This window comes from Opisthorchis viverrini (assembly GCF_000715545.1).
Source record: "Opisthorchis viverrini unplaced genomic scaffold opera_v5_228, whole genome shotgun sequence".
In the NCBI taxonomy this organism is placed as follows: Eukaryota; Metazoa; Platyhelminthes; class Trematoda; order Opisthorchiida; family Opisthorchiidae; genus Opisthorchis; species Opisthorchis viverrini.
In genome coordinates, this window is record NW_008751882.1 from 275,721 (window position 1) to 302,643 (window position 26,923).

General features: G+C 45.9%; 2 protein-coding genes across 2 annotated transcripts in view; one reads left to right on the forward strand and one right to left on the reverse strand.

Annotated features, from left to right (window-relative positions):
• The window catches only part of T265_08560 (hypothetical protein), a gene marked incomplete at both ends in the record, with an annotated part of 63,459 nt that overhangs the window by 14,241 nt on the left and 22,295 nt on the right, over window positions 1-26,923 (forward strand). The window lies entirely within an intron of this gene.
• The window catches only part of T265_14616 (hypothetical protein), a gene marked incomplete at both ends in the record, with an annotated part of 4,730 nt that continues 4,468 nt past the window's right edge, over window positions 26,662-26,923 (reverse strand). Inside the window, one exon of the mRNA XM_009174430.1 lies at window positions 26,662-26,868. Coding sequence (XP_009172694.1) covers window positions 26,662-26,868 — 207 coding nt within the window. The remainder of the gene's footprint in view (window positions 26,869-26,923) is intronic.

Genomic DNA, 26,923 nt, shown 5'->3' on the forward strand with positions numbered 1-26,923 from the left:
CTGTGAAACCACCGGGTGTATGAAGCTGTCCACGCTCCTGCAGACTTGAAGGAATTGTGGTCAAGCGCCCTCCTGCTGTCTAGCGCCGGATCGGAACTCGGCTACCAACTTTGGTATCAGACACATAAACGAACAGTTCCCGAGAGGTGTGCACGAGGTCCGGTTGGAAACCGTTTCATTTGCTTCATCAGGCAGGTGGGGACAAACCGGATTACGAGATCGAAGATGCAGCTGATCGCAGCAGGAGGTTGTGTGACAATCAATTCAGTACACCTTATCACCTGCACGAAGTTGACTACAGTCTATGCACTATGATCACCTGTTGGTCGATAAACCAGGTCATTTTATATCATAGGATATAAAAGTAAATTCAACGGCAGGTATATCACCCTAAAAGAACGTTTTACAAAGTTTCACATGTGGACTGTAATGGTCCATTTCCGGCTGGAAAACGTCTAAACATTGACCACTGATGGTCAAATTCTAATCCGTCACTCCTGTTCCAGTCGCGTTTCGTTCATCTTCAAAGAAAACAAGGTAGCGAAATAAAATACAGTGCTTTGTGGTTTCTTCATCCCAACTTTTTTCCCCTGATACAACGGGAACCGTACATAGATTTTTAAAACCGTCTTTTTCTGTGAATCAGTGTTTACCCACATTTATTCGTTTGTCGAGATCTGTTCACATTTCTAGGGCTTGATCAATGAAAAGTCATTTTGACGAGGGGATAAGCGCCCCATGGAGTTCACCCACGGCGTTCATTGAAAAGGGCTAAGAGTATCCAACTCACATGTCAGACAAGACTGTCTACCCACCACAAGAGTAATCACACTGTGAACCTAAATTCCTCGAGTTTTCCTTGTGGGAAAACAATGTCCCAACGCGATGTACTGTGAACTTTGGTGTGCCAGTATCTATGTCCAACCTACCGGCCAGTCATGGCCTTACTTGCCTCATGCGACCGAAGTCGTGGGAAACCTTGACACCAGACTGTGAGACCTTCAGCTATAGACAATGTGTGTATATACTCACACTAAAATCTCACAAATCGTGCATCTAAGACTACTTGAGTTCTTCATGTTTTCTTCAAACGTCCCGTAAGAACTGGGACCACCCAGGTTGAACACACAACAGACACTGGAAGCAGTCCAAGGTAGCTTCAAATGGACGCCTTTTACCCACTACCCCCTCGTGAATCCATAGGCGACAACACGAGAAGGGTAGACAGTTTGGTGAAAAGCATTCGCGCTTCTAACCAGTCCCAGTCTGGTGTTGTTGAGCCATCACTTGTGGCAATCACCGATCAACACCCTAATCGAAATAAGATAGCTGCGTTTCTGTGCAAAGGTGCGTATACAAGTGTGTACTGATGTGCGATGTTAGTTCCCTGAGGTTTGTTCCCCCGGGATATTTGTAGACTGTGACGAATCCGCCTCCTATTCGAGCTCTCTTTCTTGAATTTGAATTTTTGTCTACCGCGTTAGCCAACAATGAGTTGGGGAAAAAAGGGTGATGTGGAAAGATCTCGTCCAGGGTGGAAAGAATCGAAATTCAAAATCGATTTTCCTATCACCACATGCTCTCATCTGCATGCGGATGTGGTTTTGACAGAAGACTCAACTGAATCCGGCTGAATTTTTCGTTTACAACGGTCTGAATGTGCTGCATCAGGAATCCCAACACTTCAGTTTCCGGTAACCATATAAGTAGTATGTTATATCTAGCTTGGTCATTTCCTTGGAAAGCAAACTATTCGAGTGAGACGTTGCAAAGAAGGTGTGGGTTGTGTGAAGTCTCGTCTGTGACGTGTCGGTTGGAGGGAAGACAACCTTACATTTTCAAGATGGTAGATTACGGTAGGGTACAGATGAGGAGACCTACAAATTGTTCTTCCATGTTCATATTCGTAAGCTGCTGCACAAAAAGGCAGTAGGGTGTGGACATGAAATGGGATACATGGCTTCCGCAGGCACCAGCGGCTGATACGTAAGGTTCAACGTCCGCAGACAATCGCCGCTGACGTGGGTGTTTGATTGTGGGCGTCGCTCTAACCCAGCATGAGTCACTGTTACAACCGCTGACTGTGTCGTCTCGTCTAGCGGGCATCCCACCCATGTGGAAAAAATCAGATTGGACCAGAAAATCCAGACGACGGAAGCCATGACAAGCCTTATTGATTCTTGTAGTCGTTGTGGCGAGCGAAGCAAAACGGGGCAAATACGTGATCCTCACGCAGTTGATTGGCTCCATATCGCTGATCCTGTAAAGGCCTAACCAGAAGTAACTTAGAAACTCGTTAGCATAGCAGTTTGGTTTTGACGGCAGACTCACCTGGAACCCAGCTGAATCTCACGTCTATGATGTATTACGTCTAGCCGGATCAGTTGCTTTACAGCGTCATCCTTTAACGGATTCTGTCGAATCACGACGGCTGATTCGTCCGGCGTTTTTATAGACGGGAAAGTTTGAAAGAACGACATGAAACGACAGACAGTCGATTACCGGGCGAAAGTTTGGGGAACAGGAGCTAACATCCCACGATGATACAGGGTCCCATATCGTGGACATAGGTCGATGAAATGGATTGAAAGCAACTCAATGGTGATGTTGTCCGTATTGTACTCATGACATGCTGTGAGAAAGATGTGAGTTTGACAACATTGATCAGGTACGTCAATGAACGCTTGTTCACGCTATTCAAACCAGCATCACTTAACAAGTGATTCAGCCGGGATTCAGGTGAGTCGCCCGTCAAAACCGAAGTGGTATGCGAATTTCCTACACTTTGGGTACGAGTAAAACGTAATGTTGACGGAAACCCGGGGACTGTGATTACCTAATGAGTGTAGTTCGTTAACCTCAGCCTGATTTGTTGCCAAAACAGGAGTCGGGTCGCTTAGAGGAAACACCAACTTTATTAGAGCACTATTGGCTACAAATCGAAGGGTGAGCTGCCGACTGGTTTGTCTTCACAGGGTGGCAACAGGTCCGTCATTTCTGGTGATACAACTCCATACTACTCGTGCCTGTAACAGTCTCGCATACAACGGCTTTTTTAAACCCTGGGGCAACGGTGAGTACACGATACTTGCAACAGGCCTATCGAGAGATACTTCAAGAAGATCGGACTACACACCTCGCCTAGGGAACGGGCTGGCGAATACTTCGAATAGCTCAAATCACCATCATCAAGGATCGTACCCGTACGAACACGTACGAGATATTACTTCATACTTGCTGAGAAGAAGAAGGAGTCCAGAGTATGGAAAGCTGCTTTCGTCTGATGCATTCTCTGTCCCAGTTGATTGGGGGTCTGGGTAGCTGCACGGTTTGTGGAACATGCACTTACATCCTACTCGTCTGAACAGCCCCCCCTTCGATCGTACTCGGTTATTCTGATTCGCCCACACCAGAGCCCGAGGTTCGCCGTCACTCGAGCTAGTCAGTACCTCTTCCTCATCCAGATTCATCATATGATCGAATAAATAATCATAAGACTGGACGCAAAAGGACACGGAGTGGCTCATCACGAGCAGCTTATGCAGAGAAACAAAAAAAATCGTCTAGCTTTAGCACTCTTTCGGTGTCTAGCTCCACGAAGGAGGAAGAGGGCTGGGATCCCGCCAGTTCGCCCAAGCCTAGACAGGGAAAGATGAGTGGCAGAGGTCAGGTTCGACCCCCGGACCTTCCGGTCAGTAAATTCGCGCTGTAACCATTTGGTCCATCTCGCAGAGAAACAAACTAATGCAGGTACAAAGACGCCTTCAGTTTGCTTCACCTGAAAAGCGAGGACGATCTTTGGTGCCGATCTAGATCACCGGGACCAATAAAGCTCGAGTCCACATCAGCATGTTAAGTAGGCATAATCGATTTGGTCACTCCTTTCAAGGACAAAGATCAAGTTCAATTATAATGGATCTAGAGGATCTCTCGTGTTCTCGACCCTCAACCGGAAGATGGAGGTGTTAGTATAAATGGTTAGAAAAGACTAATAGATCTACATACGGTCCTCCAAACAGGACGAAAGGTTTTGCTTCCTGGCAAATCGAATTCTTTCGCGGTTCAACGTCCATGCTGTCCACATTGTCCATTCGCAATGTGTTAGCACCTGCGACGTGCACAAATGAATAAGATAGTGGGGTATGTAGTCAGTAGGATATATAAACTACCTTCCGTTCAACCCGCACTCACCACTTCAGTGAGGACTGCTATCCACCCTGGAGTGAGTGGTGTAGCACTACTCGAAGTTGGCAGGCGTCATCGAGGAGAACACCAATTTTAAAGCAGACATTCATCATGAGGTTATTAACCTTTTTCCTCCGGTTCAGGAGGATCCATTTCCACCAAACCACGTGTAAAGTTTCGACCACCTGGTTTTCAGCGACTTAGGAAGCAGTGAGTTGGAAGCAGGTTCGCGAATTTACTGACCGGATGGTCCGTGGTTCGAACCCGAAATCCGCCTCTCGACTTCCTCTGTCTAGACTTCGGCGACCTGGTAGTATCCCAGCCCTCGTGCTTTCTTCTGGTGGCACGGCAGTTAGGCACCGAAAGGGTGCTAAAGCTGAACCATAGCAAGTCTTATGAAAATAAATGTATCCTTCAGATCGTGTACTAGTAGGTGTTTTCTGATGGTAGACATCACATTATCGAGCTAACGGGTGCGGATTTTGTAAGTTTTCGGAAATACAGTTATTTGAAAAACTTATGGATATTTTTCAGATAAGCTCCACTAAAAAATCAACCCCCGCCATCCAAAAAAGATTAGGGAAACGAGGATATGAAATTTGTATGTTCAGTTTTTATTGAATAGGGTGAAATTGGGACATGTCATTGATAATTTGCATGAAAAGGTCCGTTTTTCGGTACCCTTGCCTCACACAATTAGCTGTCCATTAAAGATCGGTGTGTGCCGCATTGGCGTTTATTCTGCATCTTGTAGACGTACCAAAGAGATTCGACGATTTGTGTGTGAACTCCAATCGTTGGACCCACAAAGCTTCCGATATGATTAACGGTTTCATGGGTATAATTCATGTCAATCATCGTTTCAATTCCTTGGTATGATGCCCACACATCGGAAACGGTGATTCAGCCGGGAGCGATACAGGCCTGGATTGTGCCCATCAAGGTGGCCGCAGTTCGATCTACCACTGCATACATGAACACCTCTTTAGTTTCCCGGCAGATCCCTTTTCGAAGACCGATTTCTCGCCGACACTGTCGGACATTACACCTCCATCTGTCAGAAATAGTTCAAAGTGTCATTTGGTGGCCATTGTTGCATAGACGTTGCTGATGGATCACTGCGTGGCTTTGCAAAAAACTTATAACCATCTCCTTGTCATGAACGAAAGTTGAAAGCGTCAGAAAGTTTCTTTAAGGTTTTACGTCCGAACGGAGAATATTTTTGCACAAAAGGAGCCTAGATGCGGATGGGGAATTGTTTTCATCAAAAAATAGGTCCAGGTTGTGTGCGTCCAGTAAATTGGAGCTGGTAAAAAGCGGCGGGGCTTATCTGGAAAAGATCCAAACTCATCAACATGCTATGAAACTGTTGTATCTTGTAGTGGTGGCCGGGCTATTGGGTTACGCCTGCACTGAGCCTGCCAGACTACGCGATAGGGAGAAGACAGAGAACTCGGGACAAGGCTGTATTGTTAGAGCAAAACAGACAGAGCTTCTGCGTAAATATATAGGATGAGTAAATGGCCAAATATGGTCGTTCACTTGTTCGTTGTGTACTGCCAATGGTGGTGTTCCGGTCGCGAACAGTTTCAGACCCACTACGCTGGTCGTGTGTTGCTAGGCCGTGTTTGGTGCGAGCCGCCAACTCACCTACTTTCCGGACGTGTCGAACCGATGGTGATCTTGGGGATGCGTCACTCTGTGCACATGTGCTTTTTCTTCTGTCTGGGCGCGCCCTGACAGTCATCTCCTTAGCGCAAAAAGAACACGACACCATCATTCCTCTCCGGTTAAAGCCGCTATATCACCTAATATTTGAGAGGCCTTCTGCACCGCTCCATATCCACAGTTGACTCCACGAGTTCACCAGATTTCAACTCACAACAACAAAATTCGAAAGATAGAGGACAAACCCCACGTAGTGGAAGTACCTCAGGGCCAGGGTGGAACAATCGATGGAATCGGACTGTCCAAGTGCCAGTTTGGCAACCTTCATTTGGAAATGGCAGGTGATGTGGGTACCGCATCCTAGCTGTGTTGTTGATACCACAAGCCTACCTGAGTGCTGGCGGTATACCATCACTGCGCTGCGTGGCACGTACGTGTCCTTGCGGTTCGCCACACGGCCTAACAACCTGTACATTTGCCCCGGTCACACAAGAGGCCTGATGCACTTTTTCGCCTGCCCTCGATGAACAGGCCCACCAGGTGTGGTGCCAACACAAGAAGGGGCTTGTGCATCCCGGATGAGTGATGTTTGGGGCTAAGGCTGTAGCAGTTGGGTTGGTAGTTGCGATGATGGTCCGCGTGCAAAGGTCTCATGTATGCCGTGGCAACGACCTGCCCTAGAGTCAAATGACAACCGTGAGCACCGATCTGGTAGGGGCCCATGCGGTAAAAACGCCACAGCAACCAAGTAACTGCACCATGGTAGACGGTTGCGACGTCAAAGCTACATCTGCCCTGTATTCCATATTATTCCGTTGACTGTGAGGATAGAGCTAACCGGGCTTTGCTTTCTCAAATCGTCTCTGTCATATCCGCCTAAGTCCCAGTTACCAGTCCCTCTGGCTTAAATCTATCAGAGGAAGCGTTTGGACAATGATATGAGTGGACGGTAGTTGTCAGCTTCTGTTGTGATACTGGCTTTATGATCATAGCGAAATGGTAAGCGCCAGTAGGAGGGTTACATCGAAGTTTTAAAGTCACCAACCGAGTTTCTGCCTTATATCACTTAGCGGAGTCCAGCTATGTTCCCCCAGTTCGGAAAATAGCAGTTTTAGACATCATCATTCATGCGATGATCATGGAGTCCACGCGGGTCTACAAAATCGTGGAGTTCCGTGGACGAGATTCCGGTTCAGGAAGAACACGGTTACATCAGCAATAGTTGTGCACATCCAACCTGGTGGTCGGTGAAACAGTGTGCGTGTGGAGTTGTTTGATTTGGTTGTCTGAACGACCGCATTCTCCTGCAAAAACTTCGGCAATAGGGCAGCGGTAGATCACAAAGTGCTTCGATGAGAAAACTCCGAATCTGCGCATTCGGGAACCTACATCGTAGCAAATTTATTGAGTATTTGGCGAGCCACCGTTTTTACAGCTAAATAAGGCCATATTTATACATTCGATGCGAAACCTGAAAGAAATCTGTTCATCCAGAGACAGTTGGGGGTACTCATAAGGAAGCAAATGGTCAGTTAAGGATAAACTCACGTCGTTGTTTGAGGACTCAATGATTTCACGCGACTGCCACTGTATTGTTAGGCTCAGGGCATGTGAATGTAGCCCGAGAATCGCCCACAAATTATCGGTTTCATCTACCGGACAGTTCGAACTAACAATCGAAGTTCTAGAATCAAGTAGACGAGATCGTGCGTTGCAACATAATGCCCGTCTCGGAGGGTAGTACTGAAGCGACCAAGAGGGGCTGGACACACAGCTTGCCTCATTTTGATGGCTCTGAAGCGATCGTTCGCAGGTCGGCAGAAACCAGTGCCTAGAAGACCAGGATTTTGCGTACCCCTGCAAAATCCGAGCGGTTAGCACAGTTTCCCGAAAACGCATTTTCTAACTGCCTCATTACGGATTCGCCGACACCAACCCACACGAGCTATGGTTCTGAGACAACGATTGTCGAACACCTGAAGACGTCTCAGGTCCGCTGCTCGAATAGGCCAAGTCTCACAGCCATACAACAAAACAGCCCGTACTGTAGCTTGATACACACGTCCCTTCAGATTCAGGGATAAACCATTCTGACGCCATAGGTGTCTCAAGTTAGCAAACGCGGCCCGAGCCTTGCAGATTCGTGCATTCACCTCATCTGTCACACTGCAATCAGAACTAATACAACTTCCAAGGTACGTAAAACGCTCCACAACTTCCAGTACCTCTCCCTGGATCGTAAGTGGCGTGTTCAGTGACTGCACGTCCACAAGCATGACCTTACACTTTGTGGGTTCGATGTGCATATCAAAGGACGGAATGACTTTGATCAGTTCATCCAAAAGTACCTGCGCCTTCTCCTCCTCTTCGAACATCAGTACGATGTCGTCTGCATATTCCAGATCGACAAGGTTTTCTTCACAGGCTGTTCGAACACCAGGGTTTTGGTATTCAAATGAACGATCCAGTCACATCGCAATTCTTCAGCTTGTGTGTAGGAGTTTCTAACATCTTTATACCCAGAACATGCGTCGGAAAACAAAAGACGAAATGATGAAATGAAATTACAATGCAAAATGCCAGGATGGGTTAAAACACATGATCCTTTTTTCATTCGATAGAGTGATACCAGAGTGAAATTTGTGAGACTGCCAGCTATCCGACTGCAACGAGAAGACTGATAGCCTGGTCAGTTGTTTATCGCAATTAGTTAAACAGGTAAACATTCGTGAATATACACTCATTTGGAAAATAATTTGGTTTTTCGAGAGATTCACCTGGAACCCAGCTTAATATCTCGTTTGTGATGTTAACAGGCAACTGAATGTGCTCCACCAGGCCGCCTCATGTTTCAGTCGCTACGATATTCGGGATATCGCGATACATGTATATCTTTGTAATGTACTACTCATAAGGTTGCTGTCGACGAATTTTCAGCAACCTTATGAGTAGGTAAACATTCTGTTTCAGTATGGGCGGAATTCTAACTCACTCACTCACGTAGCGTTCAACATTGCATTGTTTGGTTTGCTGCAATTTCCATTCATAGCGTGTCGTGTGTGTTTTTGGAACCCACTGCTCTGTTCTGTTGTCCGTACCCATCTTTTGAGTTATTTGTGTAACCATATAAAGATGCATTTTACCTACAGAACTTTTGGGCTCACGTTTGCTCCATTGTCGACCCCCGCTATGGATTTTTTCGACGATGTTATTTTCCTTAGAATAGTCGGATTCGCGTGCGGTCGACGATGTCCACTTGCCCCTGTTGTAGTATTTTTTTCTTGTGACCAAAACCCACAACACTCACTTCCCCTTTGGATTCTTTCCGCTCTGGATAACTCGTTACGGGGGTCCCTTCTTGGATCCATTCTCCTTCTGGACCCCGATACACAATTAAATGTTAGCCACGTTCATTTAATGTCGTAGCTGAACACTTCTCACGGAATTTGCTTCCTGTTGGGTCCACGACATCAATCTTGTTGAGACCTCTATTCCTTCCTCTTTGTATGCCATTCATGTCATCTTGTAGCCAGATGCATTGTACCATCTCTTTTTTTGCAAGAGATTCTCATCAAGATTCTAACCGTTCACTTTGTGTCCTCGAACGTTTTTTATCGTGGCCAGTTTCTGCGTGGACATAAGACATCGCTCTAACCGCTCGGTCATGGACTAGCTGGAACCCAAGCGTAGGAGTTCTGCCAACGCAGACTCGATTTTTCAGTGCACAGTGAGGCCTCTCTGTTACTCCGTTGGCATGAGGTTGCGATTTGGAGATGTCTTCATTCTCCAGATTGCAGGTGCTGTCGTATCTTTCGAAACCTTCTGGATTCAGATCATTAACTCTGATCTATGGGCTGTCAGGTTTGCTAAACCGCGCCTTTTTTGGGTTTGGGCTTGTCGGACGATCAGTTGTGGGGGTAGCTTGGCTCGAGTAGACAATCCGGATTAATATCGCAAGCCGGAGTAACCAGCGCATGATTACGCTCCGACACTAGAGTGAGTGCTGGCCCAAGGTTGCAGAAACTGTGCAGCGGTGCAACACATTTGAGGCTGCATTGTGCCCCGCCCACGGTCGTTATGTAGTGACCAGAGTGGGAGTGTGTGCAGTGTCAGAAAATCCAGCGGACCTGGTGAAACTACTGGTAAGTTTTCAGCGTACGTTCTTACATGTGAAGTACCTCGAAGGGGTAGCCTGGGTATACGCAGGATCGTCAAATATCATGGTTAGAAAAAGGTTTTAAAACAACTCCGCAGGTTTGGAGCCAATGGAAACGGAAGACCCACAAAAGCGTGCCCATGTGGTCAGTCAACCGAAAGAAAATGCGTTAAACAGATGTCACGCAATAATGGTGAGAGCTTCCTAGAGAGCACCCTCCAAATTCATCAAGAGGTCCTTCAATTACAAGCACAACGATTTTGATTAAGGCAAGAACTTGCTGAACAGAGGGTCCGTGATTCGAACTCAATCTCGGCATCTCGACTTCTCCTGTACCTCATCCATTCGGATGGCATGGCAACAAAAGAGGAGTACAGAAAAACCTCTTCCAAGTAAGTACGACCCTCCGCAGCTTACATGCTGTATCCTTTAGGGCGGTGGCCTTATTCGGTAGTAATTTTTGGGTATTGAACTAGCTGTCTACATCAGTTAATTGCCCGACAACGGACAATTTCTAGCAGTTGTGCATATATTTGCACCCCCTAGAGAAGTGAGTCACTTTGGCCCACCCTTGTTCTCCCCTCGATTTACAAATGCCGTAGAGAGATAGTGCTTCCTTGGAGCCCATTACAGACTGGATATAATTCGGAAACCACGCGCTGCTTGGCTTGTCACGGCGTGTTATTTTTTAAATTCGAAGAAGGGCTTGAGTAGAGAACTTTGCAAAGGGTGTGTTCAACACCTAACCATCGTTCTGCGTTTAGTATGCTAACGCACTTCCGGTTCTAACCATGAAGAAACGATCTCGGGAACGAATGGTAAGGGAGTAACTTGGAGCGGTCATTCACCACATTAATTAATAACCCCTGAGCCACCGTACCGATTTGTTCGATTTTTTTGAGAATTACGGGTGAAATACTCGTTCAAAATTTTATTTTCGGCAAATCGGCGCCGTGCTTCTATTCTTCTACTCGAGCAGACTGAGAAAATTCATTGAGATGATTTGGTTTGACATTCTCTGCTCTAAATAAACATGTCAAGGTAAGAGTAAATCTTGATTATGAGAGTGGTAAAAATGACCAAAATGTGTGCAAACTAGTTCAGTCGGGCCTGTCAGAATTTTGTCGCACAGCTGTACCAAGCCGTTTGTCTACACTGCACGTTCCTCATTCATCAAAGTTTGGCCACTGCTGACAAGCGATAAGTTTATATATGAGTAGTTTTGATACATACTGCTCCCGGTGAATATGCTCCTCTTTCATGAAGGAAACTACTCACTAGGTTGCTGAAAACTCTTCGACAGCACACGACCGGTTTCGCCCTTCTTGAGGCTCATCAGGTAGGCACAGTCCCCGAGTTTCTGTTAGCCTTGTTCTACTTGTACCTCTGTTACACCCCGTCTGATATTTTGTCCTTCGCAGAGCCTGACGGCACTTGGATGCGAGGGGGGCTAACTAGTGCCCGAAGAGCAGTTGTTAGACTATTAAGAGGTGAGGGATTGGTTACCACTGTCATTTATTTGAACAAGTCCGACTTGCGTGGAGAATGGAAGTTATGGACTTTCTTGCGTCTCAGATGGCTGCAAATTTTGCACGTATTATCTATATAATCTATACTACTGAGTACACTTCAGTAGTATAGATTGAGATGAATAATATGAGTTGGGTCTGAGACTATTGTGTGTGGACCACCACCACCACTGCGAATCAGCAATCGGCATCGTTTTACACATTCAATTCGGACTCAACCTTAACCACCACCTTGGGGTGCTGCCTTTCAATAGTGCAACGACATTGTCTCCAGTGTAGCCACCACTATCGAGTCGATGGAGCTCAAAAAGTCTTTACCAACTGAAACGGTATCTTTAGTCGATCAGCTCCCCCCGCTCAGCAAACACCATGTCGTGCATGAGCTATCCCCTCCTGTTCCCACTAGGTTGTGACATCCACCACCAGCAGGGCTAAAGCCTGTGAACATGGAGTTCAACCGTATGGTTCACTCGAACATCACCCACCTCTCCAACAGCCCTTGTGCATCATGGCTGCGTGCGGGAATCTAAGGCCAACTATCGCACTGCGGCTGTGGGCTGTTGAGGAGTTTTCAGCAACCTTGTGAGTAGTTTCCTACAAGAAATCCTACTACGATATCTCGAATATCGTGCCAACTGAAACATGAGGCGGCCTGTGTGCAGCACATTCAGTTGTAGAACATGATAAACGAGAGATTCAGTTGAGTCTCACGTGAAAAACAAATTGATTTGCAAATGAGTGTGTCTCTCGAAAACAGTCCCATTTGGGTTCAAGTAGGACATAAAGTTGACGGGAACTCGGGACTTCGCCTACCTGATGAGCCCCAAGAAGGGTGAAACGGGTCCTGGGCTGTTGAAGAGTTTTCAGCAACCTTGTAAGTAGTTCCCTTTATGATAGATATGAGTTAATTTGGCTGCCTTTTTGTGCGTGTAATGATTTCCAGACATCTCAAGATTTTCTGTGAGTCAGACTTGTTTTTCTTTTCGGGCTTTTGTCTGGACAGCCCAAATAGCCTTCTAATTTTGCCTCCAGCCCACTGTCAATTTTTTTGGCGTGTTTTCTTGACCCCCGCATCAATGTGCAAATTACGAAGCCATTGGTCGCGGAAATTGCTACGTTTGTAGACTGCCACGTCCCACATTATACCGTGTGCAATGACAAACGATTCCTGTCGTTTTATCGCAAACTGGTCGGCCATTTTGCACCCTGTGACTAGTCTGCCGCTGTCTGATTTCAAGAGTCCTTGTCGTCCTGCCTCGAGCGGCCATGCTGACAAAAACGGCCTAGACAACGCCTCCTTGCTGAGCTGCCTCATTTCTGGCCCACAGTCTGCGGGCTGCAGTTGACACCGTTCTCCAGGAAAATTCCAACAGGGTAGGGAACACCCTGTTCCGGATTTGCCCTATATTCAACACTGGCAGTTAGTCTGGGATTGGGGTAGTCATCCGAACGGCACTTGCCGTTCACCGATATTTCACGAGGAACTGTGAGGGTTTCGCTTGGGAACCGAAATACTAATCCAGCGCGCAAATACTGGCTACTTATTTCACTTTGTACCTATACGACGAACAGCTGGAAAAAATTCATGAACTACACAGAATCAGTTGTTTGCGTTGCTAGAATTGTTGTATAAAATAAGCAAACGCTTGTATCCGTCCTCGAATTTTTCCAGTAGTTAGGTTTTTCTCCTGAAGTATCCTTTCTGCATGTATACAGTCAACCTGTATGGTGCACGGTTTTCAAACGCTGAGCTTAGTCCCGGAAACGAGACGGCTTTTGTTGGGAGGGTAACCAAGGACAACTTTCTTTGTGTTTATCTGTGTCCTACGTGGCTGGACTAGAACCATGGGGAAATGAATTTATGGAACCTTATAGACGACTGAACAAGTAAAGATGTATCATCAGCGGTTACTGTGCTCCCCGCAGTAAACTTGGATACATTTTATGGACACACACCGTTCAGCTGTAGCACCCTATCGGTGCCCAGCTGTCATGCCACTCGAGGGAAGCACGAGGCGCCAGGTCGCCCTAAGCCTTGACCGGGGAAGTCGAGATGTCGAGGTCGGGTTCGAATCACAGACCTCGCGGTCAGTAAATTCGCGCTTTAACCACTTGGACCATCTCGCATTTTTTGAAAAACAGCACGAAGCGCAAGCAACGCTAGATGACTGAGGTCATCCAGTCCTTCGTGCCCACAAAGCAGTACGAGCGCTACGTACACTATTTGAATTCAGTTGAATTGGATTTGAGAATCCAGAGAAGGTGTTGAACGTCATAAGTATGTCGGAATTTGCATTCGTTCCGACAGTAGTGTGAAAGATTAAGTGAACGCATGATTCACGGAGGGAAGAATTGTATTTGCGAATTTATGCCACTTGCAGCATCTTAAAGGTATCTTACTGCGTCTCAGAGGACACGTGTATCAGACAACATTGTGGGCCGTATTGTTGTACGGCTTCGAAAGGTGGCCACTTCCGGAAAAGGGTCTGAGACATCCCCAGGTCTCTGACCACCGATGTCTTAGAACTATAGCTGGAATAGATTATAACCCAGTAAACTCGGAACAAGATTATCAGGAAATGGGTTCATGATGAATCATCGGGTAGTTCCTTCTGCTCTCTGGCACTGAAAGCTAATGTGGCTGAGCCCTGCGTTATGCATGTCGAGTTATCATCTGCCGAGAAGAGCGCTGTCTTCCGCATCTGATTCAAAGTAGTGGAGACCTTCCAGGATTGACCATCCCGGTTCCTAACTGGAGACACTGAAGGATATGTTGGCTAACCGATGTCGCTGGCATCCACGCTGTCAGTTTCTATACAGATTGTCTGACTGAGTGTGTGTGTGTGTTGTAGGGTAGCCCTAGATCCCCCCTTCCTTCAGATAAACTGAAACGGTTTCACCCCAGGGAAGCAATCCCTGTGTTCTCATCTGGCGCTGGTATCCTTTTTCGCCCTCTCCACCATTATCAAATGCTAGGCAATTTGAAGTAACTGCAAAGAAAAAAGGAGCTTGTTTGGAAGAACACAGTGTTATTTCTAGCCACTAAGTGTGCAGAACAAGCAAACTATTTGGTGAAGCTAGCTAGCAAATTTCTAGGGCTTTAATGCAATGCGGGTGTGCAGAGATGTAGAGGGCATACCACTGTAAGAAAAAAAAGAGCAGAATTTGACGTGTGTTGTCAGTTAAGTTGGGAAAATTTCAATGGATTTTGATTTAGAACTGAAAGGGTGGATCCATCAATTTTCGCTTCCCTCTTAGGTCGATCACTCGGTAACAAGTTGCCTTCGTTAGCTCTGACAAATGGAGGACACAGCAGTTTGATAACTATTGATGTCTAGCTATCGCTAGAAGCGATTGTTCATTTGTGTATGGCATATGCTCATAGAGTAGTGGTAACCATCACAGTGTATGGCAGATACCACGGGTGTGGATCATCGCACGATCAAGAGTAATAAGCTATAATAACAAGACGACTCAGCTGTTGAATCTAACTTGACCGTGTGATAATTCCCCCATTCATTTGCTAACTCCGCCTATGTACTTTTGATCTCCAGTTGTTTTGCTTATTCGTACCCGCCACTCACCTTGCCGCAGAGGCCGTCCTTTCCGACACTTGTTTGTCTGTCTGTGTGTGAATGTGCGCTGCTGACCCACTTACCCATGTGCGTTCATGTCCCGTTTGCTGGGCCTGCTTTGACTTGTTTTCTCATGAGTTCTGTGTGATCGAACACCTAACGAGAATCACGAGACCGTGGTTGTTTGGTGGACAGGCCTGTGAAGCTGTTGACACTACGAACGTGAGCAACTGAGGTTTGTTGTACCTATTTGCTTACCCTTGTGTAGATAGCACCGTAGAATTACGAGCCCAATTCTTCATTTTGATATTCGGTATTGTCGAACCTACGCGTCACTCAGTTCGTATCGGGATCTTCAACAGCATCTACGAAACTCCAGGAGGAGTTTCGACTTGAAATTTCACAACAAATATCATAAAAATTCACTTTCTGAGTTCCTTCTAGGACCCTGCACTGGAGATGTCACCTTGACTGGTGATGAAACGTTTGCAATCCAACTGCCAAGTTCCGCGAACAGATAAAAACCTAGGTTCCCACAGGTTTCTTTTTTTCTATATTAACTTTCCTAAAAGTATATGGAACATGCAATGACAAATCATTTTGAAGATTGTGCTATGAACTCCATGCTATCGGTTACACCTTCGCCGATATCCAGAAAATCGATGTTTAAGAAGGTTTCTTTTTTGAGCGCAGTCCGAAATTTGGGTAGATTTGGATATATCTGTGCTGAGGCTCATCTCAAATCTCGACCCAATGTCTAAGCTTTAGTTAGCCTAGACAACATGGCTCACTTTTTCCTGGTACTCAGAATACCCTGAGAAATTGACCGGAGATCCATTCGATTTCCTTTGGGAACGTCGATTTAGCATTGAACAATGGTGTATATCACTTGATGCGCTGGACAGTTTCTGGAATCAAACGGAAATCAGCGACTGGATTAGTTTGAGCAAGCTTACTGCCCAAAGTTCCACTCTGATGTGGTCTATCAGTGTACGCTGATTTCTGTTCCGTAGTCAAGCGCACACGGTTCAGGTGACAGTGATTCACATCTCACCTGAGTTCACATGTATTCGCTACTTCTCGGACTAATAATTAATGCCTGTTAGTGCCATTTGTGAGCCCCTCGTGTGACTTCAATAGGGGAGCGGGCCGAATTTATTCCCTACTAACTGGTACATGATGTAGGAGGCGTCGGGAAACCTTGAAAATTATCGACTCGTCCGGCAAGCGACAGATCGCAGGTTCGAGTGCCGTCTAAGGACTCTATCATTTCGTTCGCATTATATTTGCCTGGGTCTAAGTCCTCTTCTCTTCTGCATTAAGTAACCATTCTGTTTAATTTGAACGAAGGAGAACCGAATTTGTTGAGGTCTACCGCTAACTAACAGCATGCGACTGAAATGGAGTCGACACCTACTCAGTCTTCTCGGTCAAAGAACATTTCGATTTAGGAGCGAAAATGCCAATGTCTAACAATGAGGAGGTATGTAGCGCATCGTACGCCTTTTGTGTCCAGTAACACAAACTCGGTCAAACCAAATTGGTTGGCAAGAGGAACCGCAAGCTGCACCCTATTCAGTGTTACCGAGTGACGAGTGCACAAAGACGGTGGAGAACAGAGGACAGTTTACCGAATGCAACAAATATCCGGCAAAATTGAGACGAGCCGACAGTTATATTGAACTTATGAAGATGGTACACTACTCGTAAGATTACTGAAAACCCTCTGACAGTCCACACCCGGTTTCGCTCTTCTTGGGACTTATCAGGTAGGATCAGTCCCCGAGTTCTCGTCTACCTTATCCAAACTGCACAAAATTCGACTTATACGCTCATCAGCATACCGATTTGGTTTTGACGGACTACTCATCTGAAACTTATCTGAGTCTCGCGTTTGTAAAATTCTCGAGTATCGTACAAACTGAGACATGAGGAGGTCTGGTGCAGCACATTCGGGTGCCTCTTCGTGTCCTGGCACAACAATTCTGGTGAGTCTTTTACAAAACGGATTAGCAGTGGACTTATTAGAGCTCATCACTAGTGGATGCGTTTGGCCGTAACGGCGTTTGAAACCTGGAATCTGATATGCGAAGCTTGCAAGCTATTCCACCACTGTATACCGAATACACCTGGATTAATACGTCTGGACAGGTGAATATGTTCAGGGTTTAGCGATGCAATTGCTTTCAGGAATATGGATCACTGTTAGGAAGCCTTGTGAATACGGTCTTCTTCGACGTCATCGAATAACAGTCTTGTTGTGATGTGTGATGTACTACCTCGTATTTGTAGAGGTCACTCATCAGATCACGCGTCACAAACACTCAAATCACGTGACAATTCCTGTCCCATTTGCAACCTTAGTCGACAATTTGTACACACACTCACGCGCACAGGACAGGAAGTCAACAGAGCTCCGCAAGTCTCCACGGTCAACTACGGAACACGTAAAGCAGCTATACTGCAGAGAAGATACGTCCCGCGTCCGGAACTTCACTCAGGAACTGTCAATAAGTGTCTTCAAACGATTAGTCACTTTTCGCACTGTATCTATTTTTTTTTCAAGTGCACTTAATCATTGTATTCATCAGATTCTAGTAATCAACTAAATTACGTCACACCCAGAGCACTAACATATTCAAGAATGCACTTTCCACCGAGTCCGCGTCTAGCCAGTATGCCTGGAATTAGAAAGAGAGGCATTCAAGGCTTACCTCCTGACAGTGACCACGAAAGCCTTAAATAACGACAGGAGAAAAAAAAGGAATCTAGTGGCAAGTTGGCCTAGCGGCATGACTTCCATCACGTAATAGAACCCAGCACCTGTCTACTGGGCATCAGTTAATGTATCCTGATGCACGCGATGGGTTTCCAACCCAGTCGCAGTTCCCCAAAAACCGAACCAGAATTAAGTCAGGTGCAGAAGACCAAAATGTTGTGGCAGGGAGGTCCCAGAGCGTCCGTTGTGGTACCCTTTCTGTATCTCATTCTTAGTTTCGTAGAAAGAAGAGACCGAAAACCACATAGCGCGCAGTTCTCATCCAATCTTTCCGATTTTCTATCCCTTAATTCATTGAGTTATTTAAATTTTGGTATGCCCTTAATTACAGAATACAACTGGGCAACACTCACCTGCCTTCCGTTAACGTTTTCTCGTGTACGTTTGCTTACCACCGCCTAGAAATATAGAGTACAGCAGAGAGAAAGGGAGAGACAAACTTCATCTGTTAGTTCGAAAAACTCCATATGCTCAGAGGTAAGAAAACGAGGAACGTATTTTGGCGAAGTTATCCGACAGGTGCTGCACGTTTCATAAAAAATTGGCACGTACCGCTTGAGTTTCCATCCTGGAGTCGCCTCCATGTTGGAACATGCATGCTGTTAAAAAGAGACAAGAAAGTCAATTGGAAATCTGGCTCTCCCTCTTTCGAAAAAATCTTTTTTGCGACTCCACTACCCACCGCATGATAAATGAGTCTCAAGCTTTATTTCACATCAGGAGAACCAGCTTCGAACGTAACGGGACCGCACAACAACCAATGGGACAACAGTTTTCATTGGGACAGATTTAATTGGTCGTTCTTCACTTGTCCTTGACAGGTGGGTTCTATTTTTAGTACCACTTTTTGGCCCACCTAGAACTTTCCTCGTGAGCTTTATAGACAGCCCGTTTTCGGCCGCACATGACACACGTCAGTGATCAATAAATCAGCTGATTCGCACGTTCATTGGCTTTCTGGTTTTGGCTAAGCGCATCAGGCTATCAAGCGGCTATCCACACTAGGGTTCACTGTATTAAGAAGGCATTAAGAAAACTGTGGCCCACAACAGTTGGTGTACAACTTGAGTGCAGCGCTCGACTCTCACGTTTTCTTTTTGGTCAACGACCGGTGAATTTTCACGGGTTTGGCATTCGCAGTTCACGGTGAGAAATTTGAAGAATGGCATCAATGTTCATCTTGTTATGTGGGCTCGTGTAAATGGGCACTGTTGAAGATTTGTTACACGTATCCTTGCGGGGGTTGCATAATTACGTGGGTTAGTAATGCGTCGAAATGCTGGGGACTTGGATACTGTAGCGAAGTGTTGATCTGTTTCGACACACCCAACCGCGCACTGAAAATGTCTCTTCTCACAGTGACGAATAAATTGCAAGCCAATTTTCCAGCTCAGTGAACCGATCAACCACCGCAACTAAGCAACAGTCTACAAGGACGATGTTTTTTTTTGAACTAAAGATCAATAATTTGTCGGACTGTCTACTTTTGCAGGTGGGAACTCCATAACTTTCAACTTGATTTGGACAAATACTTCATCCGTCCTTGTTGGGAGGTGTCATCAGCCTGTATCTCACAGTTGAACTCACAACCTTGAGTAGTTGAACTAGTAACCGATGAGTTGACGTCCATAGTGAATATGATGACGCCGTCCTCCTCACTCATTTCTATTACCTGACCCAATTTGAACACACGTTTTGAGTATCAGATTCTCAAATGCAAGGCTCAACTCCACATCTGAGAGGTCATCAGTCAAAAAACCAATCTACCCCGAATCACACGAGCAAGGAAGGCGTAACCGAGGGACGGTTGGCTCTACAGTCGGACGAATACCTAGTTGTGATTTCATGGCCTGGTGTTCAGCAGCCACTGACCAGGAGGTCGCGGGGTCCAATCTCCTAAGGGCTTTATCACACACCCACACGTGGGAACGGAATAGCTCTAACTAAAAGCCTGGCTTTTTGCACAGACTAACTTTATTTGAAGCGGGAAACCTTCGGTAAAGCTTCGAAATAATCCTTCCAAGCTGTAGATAATTCTGCTTGATAAGGAAACGTCCACAATAGACGTGTCACCTTTTTTACACATTGCAGACAATGAATACTAATAAATCCATCGAACTGTCGTCGCTAAGAGATCAGTCACAGACTCACGGCGTCAGCAAAGTTGAAAGCGATAGCAGCCACACCTGGAAATGGAAGGATAAGTATGAGACTCCAGTCTTGTGATCAAACATGCTATGTAGTTAACCCGGGGTACCAATAACAGCAATTTTTTCAACTGAATAGCGGTCGTCTAAATGTTTTCGTTATTCGGAGATTTTCAGGTGCAGCTCTTAATCAAAATGGGATAGAAAGCAGGAACGAGCGCTGTGTATTAGGGGGGGGGAGATCAAACTCACTGCTTGAACCCAATAATTGGGTCACCCTGTCTGAAGTGCGGGAACATTGAATAATCCGAATGAGAAAGTGACCGAATCGAACTGGTCTGATTACAAATGACTGACTACGATTGCATGTAGCCGTTAAAAATTTTTTTGTGATTACAAGGGTTATCAGCAAAACAATCGGGCAAAGTTTTAAAGGAACATTGAAGCCTGATGATGTCCCCCTTGTCTGGGAGCAGCACTGTCCTGTGGCTTCAGTCATCCATTATCGGCGAGTTAGGTGTCCGAGAACAATATATCCTCTGCAGTTCTAATTTTGCTGGATTTTGTGCGAAATTTAGGATGAGGCATTGAGACCTTTTTCTTCTGTCTCGTCTCTGGTGTCTTGGGTTGAACAGCTCAAAAAGTTTGGTTACAAATCGATCAATGGACAATGTTCCATACATAGTTCAGCTAGGTCGGCAACATCCTTCAAAACAGTCCAATCAGTCAACTAGACTGGAATGCGGATTGGGAGTTTTGTCAAGTGAGCCTGCAATCATTGGCTGGAGAAGCCAGTCAGATTGCAGTGAGCGCGAGCTCGGCCGACCAATCAGAGCGCAGTAACGAGGTGCTGTCTGAACAATCGCTTCAAACGCATTTATTGAGGCGGGACCCCTACGAACCGGTGACAAAACGTTTCCAAACAACCCAACAAACGGGACTTAACTTATTCATTAGCCCTGAAGCCACATCTGTCGTGACCACGGCATCCAGCCTTATGAATATGGAGTGAATGTGGGAAAAAAACCATACAGAAAGCGAATTCCATTCTCCGTTTTAGCATATGAACTTCGAATTTGTGTATACTGAGGGGAGATCAGAGTTCCCGGAAACGAAACTGAACTACACTGAAAAGCCGAGAAGCAATATGCGCCGGGTTCATCCTTGCTTGTAATCATCAGCAGTGTACTTCTGACTAACCTGTCTCTCTGTGGCCTCAGTTGAACACCATACCATTCGGCCAACAGAAACTGATCAGTAATGTGATTGACCCACATCTCAGATGGGGCACCACTTACCGCTCGATCACGTGATTCACACTGTTGGCAGATTTTTCGAGTGGTACCTTTCGAGAGTCTCAGTGGTCTAGGCGCGGACCTACTAACAGGAAGATCCGTGGTTCGAACCGGGGGACAAAGAAATATCAAAGTTGGAAAACCGCTTACACAGAAGCTTACCATTTTCGGGTGAAAATACAAAAAAGCTCAACATGCCAAGAATAGACTTTTAACTTACTTCTGAGTTTGCAGAATTATCAAAGTTGGGAAACTACTTACACAGATGCTTACCACTTTCGGGTGAAAACACAAAAAAGCTCAACATGCCAAGAATTGACTTTTAACTTACTTCTGAGTTTGCAGAACACCACTTTATCTAATTCTGGTGGAACGGCAGGAGAATGAGACAGTTAGGTAGATGGGTTTGTCGTCTAGCGTGTGGTCAAACAAGCTCAAATGCTCAACGTTCTCCCGTTGAGATATCATAATTCAGGTGTACCCAGCGTGCGCCGACGCAGTATTGCTTACCTGTCCCAGCTGACTAGAAAGTGTCGCTATCGTGATTTAAAATGGCATATGGTGATATTGCTGAGAAATCTATCATTCTTCTCCGTCTATTTAACCTGATTCCTCATCTGGCTTGATAGTGCAATTCTTCGTTTGTTAGGGAATTTGGTTGCAATCGCAACAGATTTCGAAGTTTGAACATCGGGCAAATCATTCACGTTGCTCAAGCGTGAACTGAACATTGTCATCTGGTCAGACGTGGTGATTTATGGGAAACCTGCGTGCGCCGGCCTGGTACTGGTCGCTTATCATGCCAGATGTCCGGAATTTAAATCCAACCATGGCCCCGTAGGAGCGAAACTCGAACCCATTGCTCCCCACCTCGGTGTGTCTCACAAGAATAATTGCACCAGGACAGGAGGGGACTGTTCAAACGACAGAGGCATGAATGCAATTTCTACTTATCTCGCAACGATCTACAAACAGATACGGTCACAGGCAGTCGTCCAGCTCGAGCAACCGTTCTGAAAGTAATTTCCTCACCGCATAGGGTAAAAGGTCTTGTAAACACACCAACAGCATGTTAGGCGGAGTTCCGCACTTGTACCGCTTTACCGATTACAGTTAAACGCTGCAACGGCCAAGAAGCCCATCCCGCTCACGATTGTCCAAAAGATCGGGCCGCGTGCCAGTACTGCACCAAGGCGGGCTCTGATTGGTCGAAAGTCTGGACTTGCCATCCAATCATGATCCAGTATCTACCGCAGGCCGGTTGCCCATGGCGCGCCCAGAAGGCGTCGAAATTTTCAGAATGTTGCCACCGCATACACTTTACAAGCGATATGTGTTTTTGATCTGGTTGTGAGCGTTAATACACGTTGTGTGCCTTTGGATATAACAAGGGGACCGTAGCATTCAAAGACAATGACCACCTGAGACAAACTGGTCCTCCATGACAGAGATGTCTTTCCTTGAAGAGACCAATCTGCTGAGCATCCAGAAAATTCGTTGCTGAATAGACCGGAAAAAATAACAGCCACCCTGAAGGGACCGAAAAATGCAGCCAGTACGCTACAGTGGAGACCAGTTCTTCAGAATTCTGGAAACGCAAAAAGGGTTATATGATAGTTGAAATCTATTGTTGTGGTAATCTAGGATGTTGGGGTGCAATTTTTAGTTCCAGCGCTAACTTCCGGTGTGGATGTTTGCTCTAGAAAACCCCAGACTACTGGTGGCTGATCAGGTAGCCGTTGTTCCTTTCACCGATTTTGGCAGTTGGCTTGCAAACGTGTCGTCCTCAGTCAAGAAGACATCGGCTGTACGCAGCGGAGTTGGTCCTTCTTCCGTGCGTCTGTATGGTTTTCAAGGAGTGTCCGTCTGATTAACTAATTCTATATGCATCTGTTGCGTTGCATTCGCTCTTTCGGAGTTTTGGGTCCGCTCCCTGATTTGTCCACTCTCGTCTTGTGTTACGTTGTGATCTGTCGTCTCCGAATATGGTTGGTCATTATGGCGACTTCCATTCTGAAAAGTGTCCTCCCCGGTTTGATTAGGATGCTCATTTCTTGCGTTTGGCAGTTTGTTGGGTTTGAATGATGAATTTTAGGGGACTTATTGCTGCATCGTCCTTCATACTTGTTCGATGCATTGGTTCTCAACACGTTGAAAACCTCGTTTGATGGAAGATGTCAAAAGAACAGTCAATACGGTTGGGTCCTTTTCACCTTGCAATTCGAATTGATCAGATTTCCAATAGTCAGTAACCTCCTGGAATGCTGATTTCATTGTCCACTGGAGGGAGGTTTCGAACTGGTCGCCTTCTTGAAATGTTCTCTTTACCAATCAACCGAACTAATTACACCTGACTGCCTGTTGTGTGTTCACCTTTTACCCAGTTTGACTCGTGGAATTCGGTCCCGCAAATCCAAACCAAGACGAATATCACGCGTACAACTTTTTTTTGGATAGTTAAGCTCTGACCTAACTTTGAACACCAACCAGTTGGAAAGATGAACTCGCCTTTACCCCACGACTTCTCGAACACAATATGTGATATGTTCGGTCGAATCTCGACTGGATCACCCGGTCCCACCATCTAGTAACCAACTTTCGGTTCCGTTCCAGTGCCTTAGTGCCAGACGAAGATTTACCAACAAGGAACTTAAGTTGAGCGAGTGCAAAAGTTGCTAGGGCATGAAGGTATTTAAAGCGCACATTTGACCTTGATTCAGGTTGTCCAGTCAGCGTTTATACCCATCTTTTACGTGATTCCTGAACACTCGTCATCATTGGCCCGTGCTGAACTGATCGACCGCTTTAGCGTTCAGTTGGAAGCTGGCGTGGATGCTTAACCACTCCCCTACTGCCAATTTGGTGGGGTTTGAGTGACTCGGTAGACTTCGGGCATTTTGAGGTTGTCTTCAAATATCTGACCTTTTTGAAAATGTGCAGCTGAGTGATTTATAGAACCCCGGTGAATTTCTGAATAACGCACAACGGCGTTCCAAAACGTCGCAGTGAAACACACTTCTCACCCACTGGAGCCATGTTCCGAGGCCTTACACAGCTCACGATGTTCTTCACTGCGCTTTTTAGATCCCCCAAATATGACACCACACTGGAATGGGTTCACGAATCCCGAAACTAAGCAGATGTCTCAGAGCCGCTTACTTTTTTTAGCATCTGCCACCTGACCGGATTTCAAGTGGTAACGAGAGTTCTAAATCCGTGTGTACTGCCAAAATTCACAGTTGAAGCGCTGCTCAACAATCTCAATTGGATATCTGATGAGGCTGTAGCTTGGCTGGAATCGAGGAGACCGATTCTCTTCTCTCAGTATCATAATCTGACACGGTGCATTATCACATCCCATGCGAACTGAAAGTAAATGCGGATCATGAGGCCTGGTGGTTCCAGTCCGCATGTTGATTCAGGTAATCTGTGTGACATCTTATCAGTAGAAGGCGTTAAACCACAAAACGTTTCATCCACTATAAAAAACATAGACCATGAATATGGAAACAACCCCTCAGTCCCAGATGTAAGTGAGTGTATCTTCTTATCCAAGCATCAGTGAGGTTCTTGTCCTGAAGGTTTTCTATCTACTTTGTTCCAGGGCTACGGGGAGGAATTTGTTCAGTCAGAAACGGTCTGGCAAATTTGCATCGGGCACACCAATCACATCGCTCAAGTGTGAACACGTTCGCCTGTTCAGATGTGAGAATTCAGATGCGGAGTAGTGGTTACACGCTCGATTCGCATGTCAGATGTCCGGGGTTCTAATCCCGGCACGGCCATTGGATATGCGCTGTTGATGATCTCTAATAAGAGCGAAACTCGAGTCCAGTGCTGCTTCCCTTTGGTGTGGACTCACCGGAATAATTGCGCCAGAACAGGAACACGACCGTTCAAACGGGAGTGGTGTGACTATGAACAAAATACCTATCCTGAAAAACCCCAAAACTTGCATCTGTCTATTGGAACAGCATTAAGGACAATTTGGGTTAGTTGGTGGGAGAATCCGGGATACACAGATGCTTCACTCTGACCATCGTTGAAAAGCTACACTGATCACATGGTCACTCACATCAGAGTACTTTCATTTCTACAGCTGACCCACCGCCTAGGGAGCGACTTTAGTTGTGGGCTCGTTTCCCGGTGAGTACTTCATGCTTGCTCAATAAGGGATGCAACGAATATCCGACCCCTATAGCTGAAAGCATGAGAGTGACTCGCTGGTTTCACACTGCCCATCGTTAAATGTCATTAGACAGACACCTTCGAGCATTCGAATACTTCCGCTGAGAATCTTGTTCATCCAGGAGTACACAGGGGTAGAAGACCAACTGAAAGCTCAACAGTTGTAACATAAACTAGAGACTGCCTTGTCAACCTTTGATGAGTGTTTTGGGCCAGCAAAGTGCGGATGATTGACCGACAGGGTAGGCAGTATCATCGTGGGCCAAGTTAAATCATGATAGTGACACTTTCTAACTAGTCAGGTCCAACAAAAGTGTCTTGCGGAATTTTCGATTGAATCCACCAATCAAGTATGCCCTTGTTCACCTCTGATTGGACGATAATCTGACCAGTGTGACGCATCACTTTCTGATGACGTAAAGTACGAACTTTGGAGTGGATGATGTTGGCTCTTTTCAGCTTTCTTAATTCGGGTCGATCGAAAAAATAGTTTCCGCGGTGGAACTACTGCACTTGACGTTTTATTAGACAAAAAGTAGCTTTTGATGTCCCATGGTGGACCGGCTAAATGATGACCTCTGCGGAATATTGTCTCGCATAAGGCGGAATTTAATGGGAATTCGACTTACTTTCATAGTATCTGACGATCCTCTTCACCAGGAGGTCTGAAGAAAATTAAAGTGCTGCCAGTCAGTTTTCGAGGGGCACTTCAAGACGTTCAAGTTGATGTTCAGAGACAGGAATTATTGGGCGACTTGCTGGTAGTCATAAGTATTGCATAATTCCTGCCAGAGCATGTTACTTCTATTTTGTCAGTAGTCAGATTGATAAAGTGAATTTTACCGGCTTGAGTAGTTGGATTTATGGTCTGCTTCCTGAACCAACGGTCCTCGAAAATAAAACAGGGTGCGGTCTACATAACATGGTGTTTACTGGTAAAGCCATATAGTTTGTGCACAATTGAGATTCAATGTGTGCTCATTCGAGCATGTACTGATCCTTGTTGGTAGTCCCTAAATACATTTTCTTGAAGACAGTTCTAGATGGTGACAGCATCTGGGAACAGGGGTGAAAATGTTATCTGAATACTGTAGAATCGCTACTCAGTCCTTCCTTCCTTGTTCATGAGTGGTATCTCAGTCTAACAGCACCGCATGACCACTCATCATCATCATCACCGACAGCACCAAGCGTTTCGTGATCTCCTTCATACTCCTCTGCCAAGTCAAGGGTTGGCCACCCCTCTGATTACACCACTCTGAATTGGGGATGGAAAACTGCACTGTCTTCGGCAAACGATGGTTCGGCATACGTAACACATGTCCCAACCAACGCAGCTTCTGGTGCTGGACACATTCTTCAATGGAAGTACCCGTTACACAACCGAAAACGCGCTTTCTA